The 18,031-nt window shown below is 45.0% G+C and overlaps 1 protein-coding gene across 1 annotated transcript; it reads left to right on the top strand.

The window, feature by feature from the left end:
- Positions 1-925: 925 nt before the first annotated feature.
- On the top strand, positions 926-14,479 carry LOC306754073 (rac GTPase-activating protein 1; the record flags this gene model as incomplete). Its single annotated transcript, XM_079237981.1, has 16 exons — positions 926-1,010; positions 1,193-1,395; positions 1,481-1,617; positions 2,990-3,062; positions 3,406-3,459; positions 3,531-3,657; positions 3,902-3,957; positions 4,370-4,505; positions 5,033-5,136; positions 5,458-5,619; positions 5,931-6,026; positions 6,107-6,305; positions 11,145-11,250; positions 11,366-11,498; positions 12,791-12,905; positions 14,421-14,479. 16 exons carry the CDS (start codon positions 926-928, stop codon positions 14,477-14,479), a joined length of 1,845 nt encoding a protein of 614 aa, XP_079094107.1.
- Between the last annotated feature and the right edge of the window lie 3,552 nt (positions 14,480-18,031).

The raw sequence follows: 18,031 nt of genomic DNA, 5'->3' as shown, positions 1-18,031 counted from the left end.
ACCTCATGGTGGCGCTGCAGGAAACTCAGGAGTCAATAAGAGACACATGTTTATCAGTTGTTTAGATATCTTACCGAGAAACCAAGCTAAGTTCATGTCATAACTAAATATCTGTCTGTCACTGCCAGGAGTTCTAATGTATTCCAAACCCAAAAACATAAAAACCATACTAAACAGAGAGAGTGTGTGTTCTTTTCCATCTGAGGTAACTTTACAAACACAAACTTAAATACAGTTTTAATCATTTGCATTGATTTTAATGATAGATTGAGACACATGAGGCAGCTGATGACATCACCACCAATAGGAGCGCAGGTGAGGTCACGTGGTCGCTGACAGACAGGTTAAAGAGTGAAGCAGCTGATGAGCAGCAGCTGGAGCTGACCTGCGGTGAGTGCCTCTCATTGAGTCACTCTTTCATCACTTGGCCACCTGCGCGTTGCGGGCAGGCCGTGTGCGCGTTATTGAGGGAAACAACAGATCAAATCTTTTTTTTAAATGAAGAAAGTAGTTTGTGGTCCTTTTGTTGTTCAGACTACAATGAACATATTTCAACAAGATGGTGAATCAGAAAACAGATAATATATAACTCCAGGATCAGTCAATCAGCTGCAGCGTCCAATCACATAACTGATGAACAGTGAGGGGGCGTGTCCAGCGTTAAAAGACTTCCTGGAAGCTCACTCTTGTGGCTCCTCTATCATGGCTCCTCCTCTCTCTCTCTGTGTGTGTGTCTTTTCAGAAGGTTGTAAAATGTGTTAAACAAAAGTGCTCAAACCTGTCTTACTAAGGAGGTTAGTTATTATATATTATATTTGTCCCTATGGTTCACTGGTAATAAAAAAAAGTAATGTTCCTAACTCTGCACCTGCAGGAACTGTGAAGGGGTGAAATAACCCACGCGTCCCTTCCTGTGGGCGTCGGCATGGAGAAGCACATGGTGGAGGAAGTGTTGGCTCTTTGTCTCCAGAAGATCACGATGGAGGAAACCAGCATGAGCACTGAGCGGGGTGAGTCTGCATCAACAGAGAACCTGAGGAAGAATCTTTAGTCCATCTCAGTCCGGAGCCAACTCCGAGTTCTGTCAGAACCCTGAGTCCCAGATGTCTTGTTTGTAGTTGGTGAGGAAGGCACTACAAACTTTCTGCTCTCTGCTTTAGGAGGATTGAGATGTTTCCCGGCCTTCTTTCAGAGTTAATGCAAGTGGTGAAGAACCTTGAGGCGGTGAGGAAGCGGTGGCTGCACGCCGAGCTGGAGCTGAAGAAGTACAAAGAGCTGCTGGTGAAGTCGGATGTGTCCAAAGCGGCTCTGGAAGTCAAACTGAAACACGCTCGAAACCAGCTGGACGTGGAGATGCGGAAGCGCTACAAGATGGAAGGAGACTTCCACTACCTGGTAAGTCCCTCAGAAGGCTGCTCACCAGCCTCTGGTGTCTGTCATGATGTGTGTGCTGACCCTCCCTCTCCTCTCTGATTGGCAGCAGAGGCAGATGCAGCTCATGTGTGACATCCTGGTCCATGACAGTAAATCCAGTGCCTGTTTGAACGCGGAGCAGAAGTCTCTTCTGGCCACATTTGAACACAAAGGGAACATGACTCTGCAGCGGAGCAGCAAACGGTAGATGGAGAGTCTGTTCACCTGGTTTACCCGTCACACCGGTTCTGTAGTTCCTCGTGCTCCCTCTTCACTCGCCTGGGTTAGGGTTAGATCTAAACCAGATCTAAACCACCTTCAGGTTTCTGGCCAGAAGCTTCTTCCTGTTGTGTTCTCTTCACTCTTAATGATCTTAACTTCCCTCCATGGTAACCTGCTCTGACCTCTGCAGCTAGACCTCTGGTCTCTGCAGCTAGACCTCTGGTCTCTGCAGCTAGACCTCTGGTCTCTGCAGCTAGACCTCTGGTCTCTGCAGGTCTGATCTCTGCAGCTAGACCTCTGGTCTCTGCAGCTAGACCTCTGTTCTCTGCAGGTCTGATCTCTGTAGGTCACGTTGCACAGGTCTGTTCCTCCACCACTGACTGCTAGTTGGACATGTTTCACTCCAACTCTTTCCACATGAGTGTTGAATGTAATCTCCAAGGTGAAGATGAGGTGTCTACTAAGGTCTTTCCTCAGCTCCCAGTATGTTGCCTCTCCCAGTAAGCCTCCATCACTGGTGCCAGCTGAGATCTTCTTGCTGTCTCACCTTGTTGGATGAGTTCAGAGTAGCTGGATTTTCACATAGTGTGCAGGAAGATCTTTCTATTCTGCAATCCTGGAAGATAAACCATGAGGTGTTGGTGTAAACTTTGGTTCATGGACAAACCTGTGGCCTGCTGTAAAGAGAGATATTCCACCCAATGCTGAAGAAGGAAGCTGTGTGATGGTGGACACACCAGTTAACTCCTCATCCATGCAGCTCCTAAGTGGTGGTTTGGCTTTAAATAGAGCCTCAGATGAGTCCAGAGACCGATGATCAAAGTAATGAGGAGGCCTCCCAACCTGGACTAAGAAATGCATATATGTGAGAGAAGATCAGAAAACTCTTAGACATGTACATTGTTTAAGGCAAGGCAAGTTTATTTATATAGCACATTTCAACAACAAGGCAATTCAAAGTGCTTCACATAAAACCATTAAAAGCATCAAAACATAATGCAGATTTAAAAACAGTTAAGAAAACATTAAAACAGTCAAAAAGCAAAATAAAAGTTGAAAGATAAAAGTTGCAGTGCAGTTTAAGAAAAAAATGCAGTAGTGAGATGCAGTAATTGAATCTGGTTCAGTTAAAGGCAGCAGCAAACAGAAACGTCTTCAATGTGGACTTAAAGGAGCTGAGGGTCTCAAGCTTTCAGGGACCTTGTTCCAGATACGTGGAGCAGAAAAGCTGAATGCTGCTAAGGTTTCAGGAGTAAATTCAGGAGATTGTGGAGTTTCAGATGTTCTTTCTGAAGCAGGATCTAATGAGTTTCAGTGGTTGTTGAGGTTTTAACATGTTCTTTTGTTCATTCAGGTTGTGTGTGATCGACGAGTCGTCCTTCCTGTCCCACTCCGATATCAGCTACGACCGGACTGACGATGACGTGGTACGATCAATAAACAGGAAATATTAAAGGAGCAGTCTGTCTGAATATTAACAGTTGAAGTATCCCTGTCTGATTTGTACATTGATCTCTTTCCTCATTCATATTAAAATCAAGTTGAGACATGGCAAGTCTAGTTAATTCATATCCCATCTTTATGTCAAGTTAATGCAAAGTGCTCTTCATTAAACATTATTAACTCAAGGTATAAAGTCTTTCACGGGTATTCTATCTTGTTAGTGAAGGAAACGGCCTGATAACTTGATCATTTGTCAAATTGTAACATTAAAAACCATATTAAAAACAGCTGCCTGATGTGATAGTAGCGTGTGTCCTATTGTTTCAGGATCTGGACACGACTTCCATTAAACCCCTAAGGTCTCGAGCCAGAGAGAGGAGGGTGAGTGTCTCCACCTTCACATACTTTCAGCTGTTTGTAGTCTGTTCTGACGTTCTCTTGGTTCTATGCAGCGGTCGTCAATGGGACTGCCTGTCGGACCTTCAGTCGGGAAGCGAGGTCGAAGCGGGAATGTTTCTGCAGAGCTGCTGGAGAGGAAACCTATTGAGGTGAACCGCCCAATGGAAGTGATGCAGCGCAGTAAAAAGCACAAGACTACTTCTTATTAGCTTGATAACAGATTAATGTAAATGCAGGACATAAAAGGGACCTCTATATAGAACGCATTTATCAATGTACTTGTCATCTTCCACACATACATTTTCCTCCCCCATATCCGGGGAAGGGGCCATTCCAGACGTCCTCTTCCCGAGCAACGTCTTCTAGTTTCTCCTGAGGGGACCAGATCTATAATCTCAAGCGTGTGCTGGTGTCCTCTTACCAGGAGACCAGGAGGATCTCATCGGATGTCCGAACCATCTCAGCTGGCCCCAGCAGCTGGTCAGCTTGTCTCTGAGGCCGAGTCTCTGATTCTCTGAGACCGAGTCTAGCCACCAAGAGAAGAAAGCTGAAATCTGATGGAAAACAGAATCGTGACAAGGGAAAGCCCAACACTACGAGAAACATGTTTGACTTGGTGCAGAGTATTTAGACTCGGCTCAGACAAGGACCGGATGGCTCAGCAATGATAACGGTACTCCGTATTTCAACAGAACCCCCCCAACGGGAGACTGAATGAGCAAATTCCCATGACCCCTCCAACAGACCTGCAAGGGTAAAGAGCTGGTCCACTGTTGCAGGACAGGACAGAAAATGGATCTTTACTCTGTAGACTGGATCAACTGGTCCTTTTGTGGTTTCTCCTGTTGACGTTGAGCAGTGGGATACAAACATTGACTTTGTGTCCCTCCAGGAGGTCAACACGTTGGTGAAGGAGCTGCTGATGACCCCTGAGACTCAAATGGACATGGTGATGGGACTCACACCAGAGACCCCCGAAGACCCCGCCTGTACCCCCATCCAGGAGCGTGCCAGTTCAGTCGGAGGAGGTGATTGTGACACATTGGTAACTTTTGGGGTGTAGATCAACAGTTTCACTGGCAGGAGTTTCCTCTGTTCATTTCATTTGGCTCCTATTTCTTTTTTAATCTTGTTGTCTTTTTGACTTCCGGTTGCTGAACATTTTTATAGTTGGTGCACTAAATGTTACCGAGCATGATATGCTGTCCGAATAATGGTGTTGCCATGTTGTTGACCCTTTCCTTGAAATCAGTAGCAATATTAGTACAGTAATACAAACCTGAATGTACATACGGTTGCATTCTTAGACTACAGTAGACTTTTCCATCATTTATTGTTTAAAGATTAGGGTCCTTTCTGTAGCCTTAACTGCCTTCTTGCATGAATACTGTAGCTGTTAGCTCGGTGAGTAACTGTGAATTTGAGAGTTTCTTCATATGAACACTTTGACTGATTCAGCTTGACACGCGTGCGTTGTTTCAATCTCAACTCTGAGATTGTGTATTTCATGCATTTTCCTGTCTGTTTGTGTGTGGTTCATGCATGTGTTCCTCAGACCAAACCTCTGTGTGGTTTCCCTGTGATGAGACCGAAGCAGAGATGGAGGGAGCTGCCGTCAGAGCTGAGAAGGCCATCGCACACGTTTTCCTTTCTAAAACCGTGTGAGCGGGTTCATGTGTCATGATGTGACATCATTAGTACTTCATTTAATTTGACTAAACAGGACATTACAGTTAAGAAAAGACGACTGACAGTTTTATACATGACATCTTAAATTATTGAATCTATATGTGAATCCTGAATGTCTTCTTATTCCTCTGTAAGAATGGATCTGGGTACCAAGTTAACTTTGACTCCTCTGTGATTAAGAAGTGACCATTGACTCATCAGAGGAAGATGAGCTGAGCCAGATGAATGGACTGGTTAGACTGGTCAATAAAGGGGTACAGCGGTAAGAGGGCTTCACTCCATTCCCTCCAGGTGATCCGGCCCGAGATGTGCCTACCATGCGGGAAGAGGATGCGCTTTGGGAAGATGGCGGCGAAGTGCAGAAACTGCCGCGTAGTCGCTCATCCAGAGTGCAAACTGAAACTGAGTGACCACTGCTCGTCCACAGCCGCGACAGGAAGTTCAGCTCAACAGGTACCTCTTAGACCAACGGGTACCTCTCAGACCAGATACTCCAGAAGCAAAGACTCTGGTTCTACTTCAAGGTGAGAACTGAAGAAGAGTCACTAAATGTCCAGTGAGACACGATGGACATCACAGGAGGAGTTGGGGGATGAAGACTTCAATGAGCTCCTCTTCACTTTACTTGTCACATCATTTAGGAACACACAAGTTGTTTAGCACTTGTACCAACGTCTGTTCATGTTTGGCCCCATGCTGCTCTATAATAATAAATAAACAGAATCGTTGTATTATTCTGTTAATCTTTTTGTCGTTATCTTCAGAACTCGTTGGAGGACTTTGCTCCAGTGATGAACCCAAGAGTGCCTCTTCTGATGGTGGAGTGCGTGACTGAGATAGAGAGACGGGGCCTGGAAGAGGTGAGCTGGTCCTCAGCCTGTTCCCCATCATGCATTGCTCAGTCTGGCTCCTGGCTCATGAGATGCCCTGATGTCTGCAGAGAGGACTGTACAGGGTTCCTGGAGGGGAGCGTCTGGTGAAGGAGCTCCGAGAGCGCTTCCTCCAGGGGAAAACTCCACTGATGCTCAAGAAGGTTCATGACGTCCACGTTCTGTGTGGTTTGCTGAAGGACTTTCTGAGGAAGCTGAAGGAGCCGCTCATCCCCTTCAGGCTGCACAAGACCTTCATGGAGGCTTCAGGTGGGAAGGACTTCATCCTGATTGATCAGCGCCAGGAACGGATCAATATTCGGAAAATAAACTGTTTATTTAGTAGTAGCTGGAATACATCTGTTAGAACTTCTCAGTTGGAACCCGTTTCCTCAGGTAGAACCTGTCGGGTTCGCTTAATAACGTGCGTGAGACAGACTGTGTAGTAAAGCCAACATGTTTATTCCGAGCTCACCCCGTGTCTCAACCCCGCCCCACACATTGACTCCCTCATCTTATTGGTCCCCGGCCTCCCCACCTAGAGCTGTTATGAGTAACATTAAACAGTACCACATCTTCCCTTTTAAGATAACAAAGAATAAACTGTTGTTCCCATCAGACCATTTGAACCCTGTAAGGAAAACAATGTTAGGCATTTTGGTGAGTATTGGAACTAGTATGAAACAAGTGTATTAATTAAACAACTGCAGTTCCCTGAATTCTCACATTGTAACATCGCGTGTTTTAACTAACCTCATTAGCTTCAACTAAGCCTTCCCATGACCATGACACCATAACACAACAATAACTCAACATATATTTCAAAGATTTCTTTCATTTCATATCTGTTCACAAGTTAAGCCTATCGGGCTTAATGATGGCTCTCCCAGACCTAGTTCTGAGAGTGGGAGACTCTGCAGGTAACACTGGAGGTGTCGCAGCAGGTGACATGGAAGCCTGCTCTGACGTGTGCTGCTGTGGTGATGTCCTCTCTTGTGTAGGCTCCTGTAGAGGTATCAGATGCAGACGGTTACGTCTCACCACCCCCTGAGGTACATCCATCAAATAAGATCTAGGAGTAGAGTGTTTCTGGATCACAGTTCCCGACGTCTTAGCGTTGGTGACCCATACATGTTCTCCTGGTGACAAGACACTGCATTTTTGCACGGTGGCGCCTGTTGTAATGTGCAGCATCTGACATCCTCTTCTCCTTTTCCTTCCGAGCCAGTGCGCAGCTGTCAGGCAGTGCAGGGTCCAGATGAGAGGGAACAGTTGGCACCGTGGTGCGTAAACGTCGGCCCATGAGAAGCTGAGCCGGGCTGTATCCATTCTGAAGAGGAGTGGCTCTATAAGAGAGTAGAGCCAGGTAGGGGTCATCTGCCTTCTTTAGAAGGTTTTTCACCGTCTGGACTGCCCGTTCTGCTTCTCCGTTGCTTTGCGGGAACCTTGGGCTGCTGGTGACATGTTTGAATCCGTATGCAGCTGCAAACAAGGCGAAGGTCTGTCCAGAAAACTGAGGTCCGTTATCTGACATCATTACCTCCGGGATGCCATGGCGAGCAAAGATTGCCTTTAGATGAGTGACGATGTCGGTGGACCTGGTGTGGGATAAGAGAGCTATCTCGAGAAGTAGTCGACGACAAGTAAGTACGTCTTACCAAACAGTTCAAAGAGGTCCGCCCCCAACCTCTGCCATGGTCGGTCAGGGTGCTCTGAGGGCATGAGCGGCTCATTGTGATTGTGTGTCTCTCTTGTATGCATGTTCTGCATTTGAGTACCACGTCATTTATCTGCTGACCAAGTCCCGGCCACCATACAGACTGGCGTGCACGCGCTTTACATTTCACGACACCTTGGTGTCCTTCATGCAGCTTGGCCAGCACATCGTTCCGCAGCGTTGCAGGTATGACCAGCCGTGAGTCTTTTAGGAGCAACCCGTCTTCCACTGTGAGTGTGGCTCGCTCTAGCTAGTAGTTTTTCAGCACTGATTCCTGTTTGTCATGCGCTGGCCATCCTTCTCTGCACAGCATCATGACCCGTGACCAGACATTGTCAGCATTGAGCTGCTCTTTCAGATTTTCTATGTATGAGGGGCTGGCAGGCAGATTTTCAATGATACAGTCCACATATATGTTTGTGCTCTCCATCAGTTCGTTTTCATCTGGGGACATGCTTGCTTTCACAGGCGAACGTGACAGTGTGTCTGCTGTCCAGAGTGACTTCCCTGGCACATGTATGATTGTATATGAGTTGCGCATGAGCCTCATTCTGAAGCGCTGGATTCTTGGCGGCAGAAGATCGAGTGCTTGGGCTCCAAGAAGACTGAGAAGAGGCTTATGGTCGGTCTCCAGGATGAAATGCTTTCCCAGGAGGTAATCCCGGAACCGTTCACAGGCCCATGTGAGGCCCAGGGCCTCCTTTTCCACTTGTGCATAGCGTTGTTCCGTTGGAGAAAGTGACCGCGATGCATAAGCCACAGGACCCCGTTCACCTTCTGGAGAATAACGCCTCCCAAGCCATACGAAGATGCATCAGCTGATACTTTAGTGTCCCTGTTTGGGTCATACATGGCCAGCACTGGAGGAGAAGTAAGTGCCTCCTTCAGCTCCTTAAACGCCATTACCTGGTCCGTGTCCCACACCCAGCAGTTCTTTTTCGAGAGGAGGTCGCGGAGTGCTTTGTCTTTTTCCGCCAGCTGAGGAATGAATTTCCCCAGCTGGTTGACCATGCCGAGAAAACTCCTCATCTCACTCACATTTGTGGGCTCCTTCATCTCCGTGATAGCCTCCGTCTTCTTCGGATCGGGCCGGATGCCCGTGGCTGAGATGTGGCCCAAAAAGGCCATCTCGCTCTTGGAGAGGTCACACTTTTCCACATTCAGGGTGATGCCTGCTTTCTCTACTCTTTGTAGCACAGCATGTAGTCGAGTGTCATGCTCGTCTTGGTCCCGCCCCCACACCAGTAAGTCATCAATGTGGCAGACCACACCCTCCAACCCCTCTATGACTTCCGCCATCATGCACTGAAAGTGTTCAGGTGCTGAGTTGATGCCGAAGGGAAGGCGGTTAAAGTGGAACCGCCCGAAGGGTGTTATGAATGTGGTGTACATGACTGACTCTTCTGCTAAGGGGATCTGCCAGAACCCCATGTTAGCATCCAATTTACTTAACACCTTTGGTCCGGCTAGCATGCCAAGGGACTGATCCACAGACGGCAGAATGTACTTTTCACGGCACACATACCCATTCAAGCCAGTATAATCCACACACAGTCTCAGGCGTGTACTGTTTTTCTTTGGTACGACCACGATTCCGGCACACCAGTCTGTTGGCTCCTCCACACGGCTGATGACGCCCAGCTTCTCCATTCGCTGGAGCTCTTCCTTGACTTTCCCCACCAGCGGCAGGGGAATTCTCCTAGAGGTTTTCAGAGAGAAAGGCACAGCATTTGGTTTAAGTTTTATGTGATATGCCCGTTTCACCTCACCTAGCCCACTGCACAGTCTAGGGTACGTCGACTTGAGTGTCCACATCTATGCCGTCAACACGTTTGAGCAGGCCATGGGCTGTAATGGCTGGAAATCCAAGCAAAGGCGTACTCAGATTTTTGACCACATAAACCTTCTGCATGGACTGTTTGACTCCACTACTCAGCTGCATACTGGCGAACCCTGACACATCCAGCGGCATCCGTCCCGGACCAAGCAAAGGTCTCTCTGCTTTCTGGAGAACAGGCTGCTGCGTACCGGAAAATATGCGGTTCATATCAGTCTGTGACACAGCAGTGACATCCGCTCCGGTGTCGAGTTTGAACCTGATTGTGGTGTTCATTATTCCTATGTTAACGGTCCATGCAGCTTTGTCGGACGTCACAGAACCCAGGAAGAAACTTTTATCCTCCTCTTCCGTTTCAATACCGTCCACATTTCCGCCTGCACGACAGACACGCTGAAAGTGACCTTTTTTCCCACATGAATAACATTTTGCATCGTTGGCAGGGCACTCATGTCTAGGGTGAGGTGAGCCACCACATTTGTCGCACTGGGAACTATGTGGCTGTTTACTCTGGCTGCCGAAGTGTGGCTTTGCTCCATCACTTTTGTATCTGTTAAACCTGGGCTTCTCTTTTTGTTTCCTGCCTTCAAACACTCTGTCCACAGTGGCTGCATCCATCTGCCCTACACTACTGGCATCACTCCTCAATGTGTTTTGTTGCTTTTTTATCTCCTCTGATTGTCTTGCCATATTAATGGCTTTTTCCAGGTTTAAATCCTCCATCTGCATGCGTTCGGAGAGCCTTGCATCAGCCAGTCCCACTACAATCCTATCTCTGATTAGTTCGTCATGCAATGTCCCATAATTGCAGTGCTCTGCTAATGCATGTAAGGCAGTTACAAAACCGTCAACTGTTTCATTTGCCTCCTGTTTGCGCATGTTAAAGTGCGCGCTCATACACGATGTTCTTTCTAACAATGAAGAAAGACTCTAATCCGTCTCTCACTTTGGTGTATACATGCTGGTCTGTAGCGCTTAGTTTTAAGCCTCTCAAGACGTCATCTGCGTCGTCTCCCATGCAGTATATCAAGGTATTCACCTGGTTGACTTCGGAGCTTGCAAACAGGTTGCTTGCCTGACGGAATCTCTCAAATCTCCGAATCCATTTTGTCCTGTTGTTCGGCTTGGAAAAATCGAAGGGCTCCGGCGGCTGGATGTTAAACGTAGCGCCGGGAGCGTTAGCCGCCATGCTAACGGTAGCTACTTCCCCGTCCTGCTCGTTATCACTCATCTAACTTCACCGAACACTTCTTCCGAACTTTTGCCTACGTCCCTACAGTAGTACAACTTGTACATATCCTGCTTTAGCTATCCAGCACTTCTGACACCATGTCGGGTTCGCTTAATAACGTGCGTGAGACAGACTGTGTAGTAAAGCCAACATGTTTATTCCGAGCTCACCCCGTGTCTCAACCCCGCCCCACACATTGACTCCCTCGTCTTATTGGGCCCCGGCCTCCCCACCTAGAGCTGTTATGAGTAACATTAAACAATACCACAGAACCCGGCTCACTTAGAACATGTCTGCGATCATCTCCCCGTCACTGTGTTTCAGAGCTGCCTGATGAGGACCACAGCACGGCCATCATGTATCAAGCAATTGCACAGCTGCCGAAGGTCAACAGAGACACGCTGGCATTTCTCATGCTTCACTTGCAGAAGTATGGGAACAAATCGAAATATCTGCTGCATTTTGTCTTGATTACACATTCTTTATTTGTGATTTCAGCAGCACAGGGAAGTGTGTGATGGTGTCATATGTCGATGATTCTTTAGGGTGATGAGGAGTCCTCAGTGTCAGATGGACAAGAATAATTTGTCCCGGGTGTTTGGACCGACTTTAGTGGGACATGGGATGTCTGAGCCGACTCCAACAACCATCATGAGGGATATAAACATTCAGCCAAAGGTTTGCTTCTTTCTAAATGTCTTAATCGTCGTTTGTGGATAAAAGAATAAGCCCAACAAACAGCTATCAAGTTTCTTTCAACTTCTGAGCATGAATTCTCATGCATGATCTCTCCTTCACCCCCCATCTCTTTATAAGTGCCATGAATCGGTAGCAGACCTATTGATGTCACATAGCAAAGCGAGCATGCAAGTCAATGTTATGTTTAAAACACAATTCAACCATAAATATTAACATAAACCATAAGTATGACTTGAGGACTCAAATGACTCTAGCGCTCCCCAAGTTATGGAAATGATGACTGTTCATAACACTAGCTTGATGCTACACGTGATAAGCACACCTTTCTGTAAAGCTTACAACCTACCGAATCCGTCAAAAGCATAGTTTTGGTTGGTTTAGTGTATATTCCTGCTGTAGATGTATGTATGTGGATGTATTGAACACCATTATGTGTGTCGGACAGAAGAGAAACGTACTTTCAATCTTCTGTATGTTTGCACAAATGGAAAATTGACAATAAAACTGACTTTGACTTTGATTAGTGAAATAAATAGCATGTTGCATGAGAAAATGGCACAATCACACACTAATCATAGATGGTCGATTTTGACGATTCGGCTAAACTTCTGTACTAAATTAATAACAAAAAATATTTTGCTACACTTAATCAAAGTTAAACTTTGCAGAGATACTGTTAACATTGTGCTATTTTATAGTTCATTTGAAAGAGCAGATTCATCCTGGAAGTCTTTTTACATTTTTTATATTAACTTCTTTTTTTTGTTCTATCATCAACCAGCAACGCATATACTGCTATATACACCTTAACTAATCTCACATGGGTTTTCTGTATACTATACCCTTTTTTATTAATTATTCAAATAGCCCTTGTGGTTGAGAGAATCTGGTTTTAGTATGGGTATGAAAACCATTCGCAATTTGAGAAAACACAGCTGGGAATAAATCAAATGTATTTCTACATCTCAAATGACTAATTAGCCTCAGAGGGCTCTACAATGTAATTATAATTGGGTATCATCTGCCTAACGGTTAAAGGAGTGTTTTCTACTAATGCAAAGGAAGCTTTATATTATGGGAATATAATTGGTCCACGCATAGAACCTTGTGGTACTTCATAGTTTCCATACACAAAATGGGATGGAGCTGATGAATAGGACTTAAACCATCTCAGTGCTGTAGTAGAACATGTCACAACTAATTCTTGTTGAGGACTAATCTTGTCCATCTTTGGTCTCAGTGGTTCGTTACGCCTGATGCTCTCTTCTCAGGTTGTTTGCCGCATGTTGTCCCTCCCTGAAGCCTACTGGAGACGTGTCCTCACCGTCCAGACAGATAAGAGCTCGTCCACCACCACTAAAACCCACAGCCTGGCCAATGTGCATGGTGGGTGTATTATTGTACACTAGATCTGGATAAGCGGTTGATAATGGATGGATGGCTAGATCCAGGCTGCAGTCGAATAGTCCCAAAAATAACTAACCCTAAAAGCATTTCCTTGACCTCTGTAAAAAAGTCACACGGTCAAAGAAAGATGGGAAGGAGAATTCATGAGGAGTTGGGAAAAGACAACCGCGGTGTTTAGTAAATCCGACTCCACTTTCACTAAGCGACGTAGTTATGACGTGACAGCAGATGATGTTTGTGAAGTTGGTCTGCATCGGTGAAACTAATGATTACAGCAGTTTTCAGCAACAGCAGTGTAACATTGGTAGTTTTCCAGCAGGTTTAACAAATTATTGAAATAAATTCAATGGTTATTTACATGATCTGTGTTTGTCTTCATGATCGTTTCTTCTCGTGAATGATACGTCACTTTAAATGTTGCCGCCGCAAGGAATTGTGGGTCGGCATTATCTCCTTTCCTTTGGTAAAGGAAGGTCCAGTGGTTCTTATGCTAAAGGAGCTAAGTTAGGAAGCATTGAAGCTCTTTTCCTTAGTATTTAGAGAATTCTAACAGCTCTTATCATGGCGGCCACTTAGGTACTTCAGGTCATTTCACTCAGAACCTTCCTAACCAAAAAGGACTATTCGACTGCAGGCCCAGTCTTATCACTGGTGTAATTAGCTGCCTTCTGTTCTCTTTGTGTTCACAGCATGTTTCCCGATACCACTTTTAGAGTTAATTTAAACTTTCACTTCATTAACAGGAAGAAAAATACGTTGTTGGCACACAGCTGCAGAGCGTGGCGGCTGCACGGCTTCTGCTGCATTTATGCAGAAATTTGTTATTTTTTTCATTGTGTAACCATTAAAGGTGGAGTCACTATTGTAATGTACCCCGTTTCCCAGGTCGGTTGTTTGAGCCATTGACTTCACCAGAGTTAAGCAGCTTCTTCAAAACTCCCAGCAGAGGAACTCTGAGAGGCCGGACTCAGAACCAGAGCAACGATCACCCCAGAACGTAAGCCCAGGTCCAAGGTTCAGTCCACTACCAACAGCTATCTGATTTATTAACCTTTTAACTTATGAACAGATTTCATTTTTATCAAAACTGTAAAAACACAGTAAAAAAAACTAAGTGTAACGACAATACTTTCTATACTTTTATGATTATCTTTCTGTTTGAGTTTTTTGTTAAATGGCTTACTGATTCTTGTAGCAAAGGCTTTGGTGTTTAATTTGATGTGCAACATTAATATATTTTCTTGTGATTTATAAATGTATATATTTTTGCAATAAATAAAAAAATGCCCATAAGTGGGCCTATGGTGTTTAAAACTTTTAGCTGCTGCCCTCCATCTTCAATGTCATCACACAACTAAACAGGTGTAGCTTAAAACACATGAACTGGTAACCAATATGACACGATTAATACCTAAGGTTTTACCTAAATGTTGTTTACTCAGCCCTGATGGATTTCAGGTCTTGAGAATCTCTTCTGTTTCTCTTTTTCTCCAGAGGTCGAGCAGAACCAGAGCCGAGGTTCTTTACTTCCCCCATCTGATCCACTGACCTGAACCACAATCAGACTATACAGTAGGTACTACCTTCTGATCATGTATACAGTCTATACTACCCTCCAGTGGCGGGCCGTGGATTTTCTACCTGTCTTTGCATCCTCAGCATGTGGGAGAGACTGGTCAAACTGGTCTGCCCCTCCAGTTCCAGACATCTGAACAGAAGAACCAATCAGTGGACAGCTTCCTCCTGCTGCCGGCTATTCTCTTTAAACTGGACTTATAGTCTTTCTGGGTTTTGATTTTATTAAAACACTATACTGAAAAATATAAGCCCTTACATGTTGTGGAAGAAACTTGAAATATACTGAATAAAATATTTGACCTCAAATGATTGTATCAAAAGTGAATGTTAGTTATCAATAAATCCCATCACCCTCCTGTTATTATCAAATGAAACTAAATTATTGTACTCTAGAAGTGATTGTAATTCAAAATGATCTGCTTGTTTTCTTACTGTTCCCAACATGAAATGCTTCAGCTTCCTCAGTTCCTTGATGTGTAATGTTATGAGCGTTCCATCATTGAGGCATGTGTAGTACCACCCTCATGCCCCTAGTGGACTCCTGCATATTCCAGACAGAGCTGGACTCTCCATCACATGCTGCCCATCATTTGATATTGTTCGACTGATTTGTTTCTTATGTATCCTGTTCAAGGTCGCAGCAGGCGGGGATCCCATCCCAGCTGGGGGAAGGCAGGGTTCACTATGTGAAGGTCTGGATTGGAAAGAAGACTAAATGAACCCTCTCATCCCATAAATCATAAAGTGTATGACACAGGAGAAGGCATGGAGGCTGGAAGTATTGTATCGGCATTCCACAGGCATATTGAACACATTGATCTAGAGGTAAACAGGAAGCAGTGCCGTCCTCATATTGATTACACAAATATATTCATTTATTTAACTGTTTATGACAAACAAGACAGAAAATCGACAAATGTATTTGAACCCAAAAGTTTATTTGTCCTTATAAGTGTTTGAATGTAACATATCACAGCACGCGGAAAGGGAAATCTGGCTGCTTTAAGTTATTGTGATTGGTCGATCTGTGACAATGTTAGTGACATCACTTCCTGTCGTTCTGCTTGAGGAGGAGGGTCTTTGTTTCATTCTGCCACTCCAACACCCCGTCCAGAGGACAACATCCATCCTGACGGAGAGAGAGACGTCAATCTAAAAGCTTTGAGGAAAGTCTTTTCAAATCTTCAACATGTTGTTCAACTATTCACACAGTTTGAAAAGTTTAAAGTTTAGAGTTTAAAAAGACTTGAGTTGAACAAGACTTGAGTTTAATGTGATATGAGTTTAATGTGACATGAGTTTAATGAGACATGAGTTTAATGAGACATGAGTTTAACGGGACGGGAGTTTAACGAGACTGGAGTTTAACAAGACTAGAGTTTAATTGAGACTGGAGTTTAACGAGACTAGAGTTAAATAAAACTTGAGTTTAATGTGATATGAGTTTAATGATACTTGAGTTTAATGATACTTGACTTTAATGATACTTGAGTTTAATGAGACTGGAGTTTAACGAGACTAGAGTTTAACGAGACTAGAGTTTAACGAGACTGGAGTTTAATGAGACTGGAGTTTAACAAGACTAGAGTTAAATGATACTAGAGTTAAATGATACTTGAGTTTAATGTGATATGAGTTTAATGAGACTGGAGTTTAACGAGACTGGAGTTTAACGAGACTAGAGTTTAACGAAACCAGAGTTAAATGATGTTTGAGTTTAATGTGATATGAGTTTAATGAGACTTGAGTTTAATGAGAACTGTAGCAGTTGTCTGTCAGTGTGATTACAAACCCATTTTTTCTATTTACTCAACACAGCGTACACAGTGAAACTGGAGCTCTTGGGGGCCACCAGGACCTTTCAAGCCCAGGGGGCCCATTCAGGACCCTGAAGGCTCATTAAAGCCCCTCCAAGCCAATTCAGGCCCTGGGGGCCCTGGGGACCCTGGAGGCTCCTGGGGGGCATTGAGAGCCCTGGAGACATGAGGTCAGGGGTCAGTGTTACCTGGTTGGTGATGTGTGTTTGCTCTATACAGCAACAACAGCTGGAGGATTTTATATCTGTTGAGTCGAACAGCGTCGTGGAGGGGAGTGTCTCCCTCCTGGAGAACAACACAGTGTCTTTATTAACTTTATGAAGACTGATCTAGGAATAGAGTAAAGTGTGTGTGTGTGCGCGTGCGTGCGCGTGTGTGTGTGTGTGTGCGCGCGCGCCCACCCTGTCCTGTGGGTTGACTTCAGCTCCACAGTGAATGAGGTGTTCAACACAGTCATGATGTCCGGTCCTCACAGAGACATGAAGGGGAGTACTTTCCAGCTACACGGACAGACAGACACGCACAGACAGACACGCACACAGACACCCACCCACCCACCCACCCACACACACAGTAGAGTAAAACTGGGACCAACGACTATAATGTACTGCATGAAGGCTCCTCACCTGGTTTACTGTAACACACAGATTCAGAGAGAGAGAGAGAGAGAGAGAGGAGAGAGAGAGAGAGAGAGAGGAGAGAAGAGAGGAGAGAGAGAGAGAGAGGAGAGAGAGAGAGAGAGAGAGAGAGAGGAGAGGGAGAGAGAGAGACAGGGGAGAGAGAGAGAGAGAGAGAGACACAGGAGAGAGAGAGAGAGAGAGAGAGACACAGGAGAGAGAGAGAGAGAGACAGACAGACAGACAGACAGACAGACAGACAGACAGACAGACAGAGAGAGAGAGAGAGAGAGAGAGAGAGAGAGAGAGAGAGAGTGAGTCCAGGAGGTCTTCAGGTTGAGGTGGCTGCCAGAACAGAGAGACTTAAAGCTGGTTTCAGGTTGATGGACTCATCACTAATGTTAACCAATGAAATGTCTGTTTACTTCTGACCTTTAAACTCATTGGACGAGCAGAGTCCTGCTTTTCACGAGACACGGACGCCTCGTAGCCTCCGTCCTCGACCTGCTGGAGACACAGACACCAGGCTACATGTTAATATTGATATATATACAATCAGTTCTGTCTGCACATGGTATTGAAGTACAGGGTTCATAATCCACTGATCACACAGCTTCTGAATGTGCATTCTGACTTTGAGTCATAAAGTTTATTTAAAGAGGAAACGATGCTGAAAAACTCCAATAACCAGAACAGAAATAACAATATAGAGACGAGGCTCCTGACCTCTGACCTCCTGCTCACTTATAAAACGTATTAGCAGCAGCTCCAGTTTACACTGTGTGTGCGCGCGTGTGTGTGTGTGTGTGTGTGTGCGTGCGCGTGCGTGCGTGTGGTCCTCTTGATGACCTTCTCTCGTGTCACTTTATCTGCCAATCACTTCCAGAAAGAGAGGTCAGAGAAGGCAAGAGACAAGAAAACATTTTTATTGGAATTGAAGCTCATGAAATCCAGATTTAATTTGTGTTCTAATAATTATATATTATTATTATTATACGTAAGGTATAATACATAAGCTATGCAGGTATAAATGAAACAACAATAATCAGAAAGGCCGTTTGATTCTCTATGAACGAATAACTTCAACATAAAA

This window comes from Taurulus bubalis (genome assembly GCF_910589615.1).
Source record: "Taurulus bubalis genome assembly, chromosome: 2".
Classification (NCBI taxonomy): domain Eukaryota; kingdom Metazoa; phylum Chordata; class Actinopteri; order Perciformes; family Cottidae; genus Taurulus; species Taurulus bubalis.
The sequence above is the reverse complement of the archived record's forward strand: the minus strand, read 5'-3'. Positions and strand labels throughout refer to the sequence as shown.